At 37.7% G+C, this 2,654-nt stretch overlaps 1 protein-coding gene across 1 annotated transcript; it reads right to left on the minus strand.

The window, feature by feature from the left end:
* Positions 1-1,684: 1,684 nt before the first annotated feature.
* LOC145122407 (uncharacterized) lies at positions 1,685-2,275 on the minus strand. Its single transcript, XM_079058014.1, has 2 exons — positions 2,095-2,275; positions 1,685-2,013 (listed from the first exon to the last, which is right to left on the minus strand). Exons 1-2 carry the CDS (start codon positions 2,273-2,275, stop codon positions 1,685-1,687), a joined length of 510 nt encoding a protein of 169 aa, XP_078914140.1.
* Positions 2,276-2,654: the final 379 nt, after the last annotated feature.

The following is a 2,654-nucleotide window of genomic DNA, read 5'->3' on the forward strand; positions in this document are numbered from 1 at the left end:
GATGAGGAGAAGAAGACCTGAGGCAATGATGACCAAGCCACAGTCTAGGCCTGTTAGACAAAAACATTTAACATGACTTTGTACAAGACAATTTCCATTTCTTTTTTTTATGGAATTGATGTATAACTCTTTATTTTATCTATGGTTGTTTTATATTGTTTTGTTTTCATGGTTAGTTTACGTGGTCGTAGCAATAGGATTTCTAGGTATCCTTGCGTAATCCAAATCATAGAAAGAACCTTGAACAACCTGAAAATAGTTAGTCATCAAATTGAGATATTAAAATAGCTAACATCTTTTTAAGGTAATAAACCTTTAAAAATTACATAGAAAATATGATTTTAAAGGATAGATAAAACCTAGTACTCCTTAGGGTTCACAATCCCTTGAACTAGACATACTTTGTAAGTTAGCGTATGGAAGGATCCTTACTTAAAAGAGCCATGTTAAGCTTCTACTTAGCGTAACCAAGAGGATTCATTTTTACAAATTAACTGGGAATAATGCCCACTTTAAATGCAATTAGGGAGGATCCATGTCTGCAACAATGCTACAAGCCTTAGATGTTTTCCTGGAAAAATGTCATCTTTTGAATACGTGATTATGTCCAACACACTTCTGGGGAGAATCCCAACACATTAGTGTTACGAGTTTTAGCAAATTATTGGGGTAAATCCCAACTTAGGATAACACGTAAGTGTTATAAACCTTATGAAATCATTAGGGAAGATCCCAACATAGGATAACACATAAGCATTAATAACCTTATGAAATCACTGGGGAAGATCCCAACTTAGGATAACACGTTATTATTATAAACCTTAGGAAATCACGTGGGAAGATCCGAACCTAGGATAACACATAAGTGTTATAAACCTTATGTTCAAACGTTAGGATCTTGACATATGTTCAGAAATAAGAGGGTTTCCAAGTCACTAAAGCGTGAAATGATCCTCTTATTCACATCCCATAGTACGATTGCGTGCGTCCAAGTGAGGTGTAGAAACCTACTCGTATGAAAGATGTAATTAACTCGTTAAACCTTAGAGGGGATTAAGTTACCTTAATCGTAGGAGATATGATCAATCTATGTTCGTGGTTACTTGGATAATTGCATATTGCAATCGTACAGATCATAGAATTACTTATATATCGGGATCCCTGAATGCTAAGATCCTCGAATGTCAGGACCCTACAACGTCAAGATCATCGAATGTTAGGATCCCTATGTGTCAGGATCCTTGGACGCTAGGATCCTTATGCGTTAGGATCCTAGATTTCTTATGCATAGAAAATGTTAGCTTGGGGTGGGGGTTAGCTCGGCTAACGCCCCTCCAATGCTTAAGTTAGTATTTGCTCTCAGAAGAATAAAAATAAATAGATAAAAATAAAAGGTAAAGATAATGTACATTGAGTTTGTTCGAAAATGATTGATATAACTTACATGAAGTATACTTTTACATGGATGGAATTCCAGGGTCTTGGCAAGATGTTACCCTCAAGGGTAGTTAGCAAATATCCCCTATCCTGATTTTGAATCAATGAGATACGGTCCTTCCCATTTAGGTGCCAACTTGCTTGCACTGGGATCCTTGGTATTTTGGAATGTTTTCCTAAGTACCAAGTCACCTACATGGAACCTTCTGACTTTGATTTTGTTTTTATATGATTTAGTAATCACTTGTTAATGAGCAACAATGCAGATCTTGGCAAGATCCCTAAGTTCATCGATAGTGTCAAGATCATGGGCTAGGATGCTCTCGTTGTTCTCTTGATCCTTCAATTTGTATCTTGCTATTGGGATTACTACTTTAGTAGGGATCACAACTTCTGTTCTAAACACCAAGGAGTATGGAGTTTGGGCAATGGATGCCTTTGAAGTGGTCCTATCTGCCCATAGGACGAGAGGAAGTTCCTCTGTCCATCTTCCTTTCTTCTCATCTAACCTCTTTTTTATATTGTTGACTATGATCTTATTGTTGGATTCAGCTTGACCATTAGCTTGAGGGTGAACTGGAATGGACATTATCATTTTAATCCCCCAACTTGTGCAAAAGTCTCTAGTCCTTTTGCTTATGAATTGGGATCCATTACCACATATGATCTCAGTAGGGATCCTGAACCTAGTTAGGATATTTCGTTTGATAAACGAGACCACTTCATTGTCTTGTAATTGGACAAAGGCTTCAGCCTCTATCCATTTTGAGAAGTAGTCTGTCATCACTTGCATGAACACCTTTCCACCAGGAGCTTTTGGTAGCTTTCCATCTGTCATCACTAGCATGATAAGATAGCTTTTGGTACCTTTCCAACTGTTATCACTAGTCTGTCATCACTAGCATGATAAGATAACTTTTGGTAGCTTTTGGTACCTTTCCAACTATCATCACTAGTCTGTCATCACTAGCATGATAAGATAGAACCGTTTTGATGGTTGATGAAGGATGTTACTATGTCATTGAAAAGCATCACATTTTTGGGTATGCAAGAAAGCATCCTTCTTCATTGTTGGACAGTAGTATCCGGTCCTTAATGCTTTGGAACATAAGGATCTGCCCCCAGTGCGGTTGCCATAATCTCCTTCGTGTATATCTTTTAGCACTTTTGCAGCTTCGTGATCTTCTACGCATCTAAGGTATGGACCTGCCATGGAT

Source organism: Lactuca virosa, chromosome 6 (assembly GCF_052849685.1).
Source record: "Lactuca virosa cultivar CGN04683 chromosome 6, Lactuca_virosa_CGN04683_v6, whole genome shotgun sequence".
NCBI classification, from domain to species: domain Eukaryota; kingdom Viridiplantae; phylum Streptophyta; class Magnoliopsida; order Asterales; family Asteraceae; genus Lactuca; species Lactuca virosa.

Coding starts and splice junctions, on each gene's coding strand:
- LOC145122407 (XM_079058014.1), bottom strand. CDS start 2,275: ATGACAGATGGAAAGCTACCAAAAGCTCCTGGTGGAAAGGTGTTCATG. Junction 2,014..2,094: donor CCCTACTGAGATCATATGTG/GTAATGGATCCC, acceptor TGTCCATTCCAG/TTCACCCTCAAGCTAATGGT.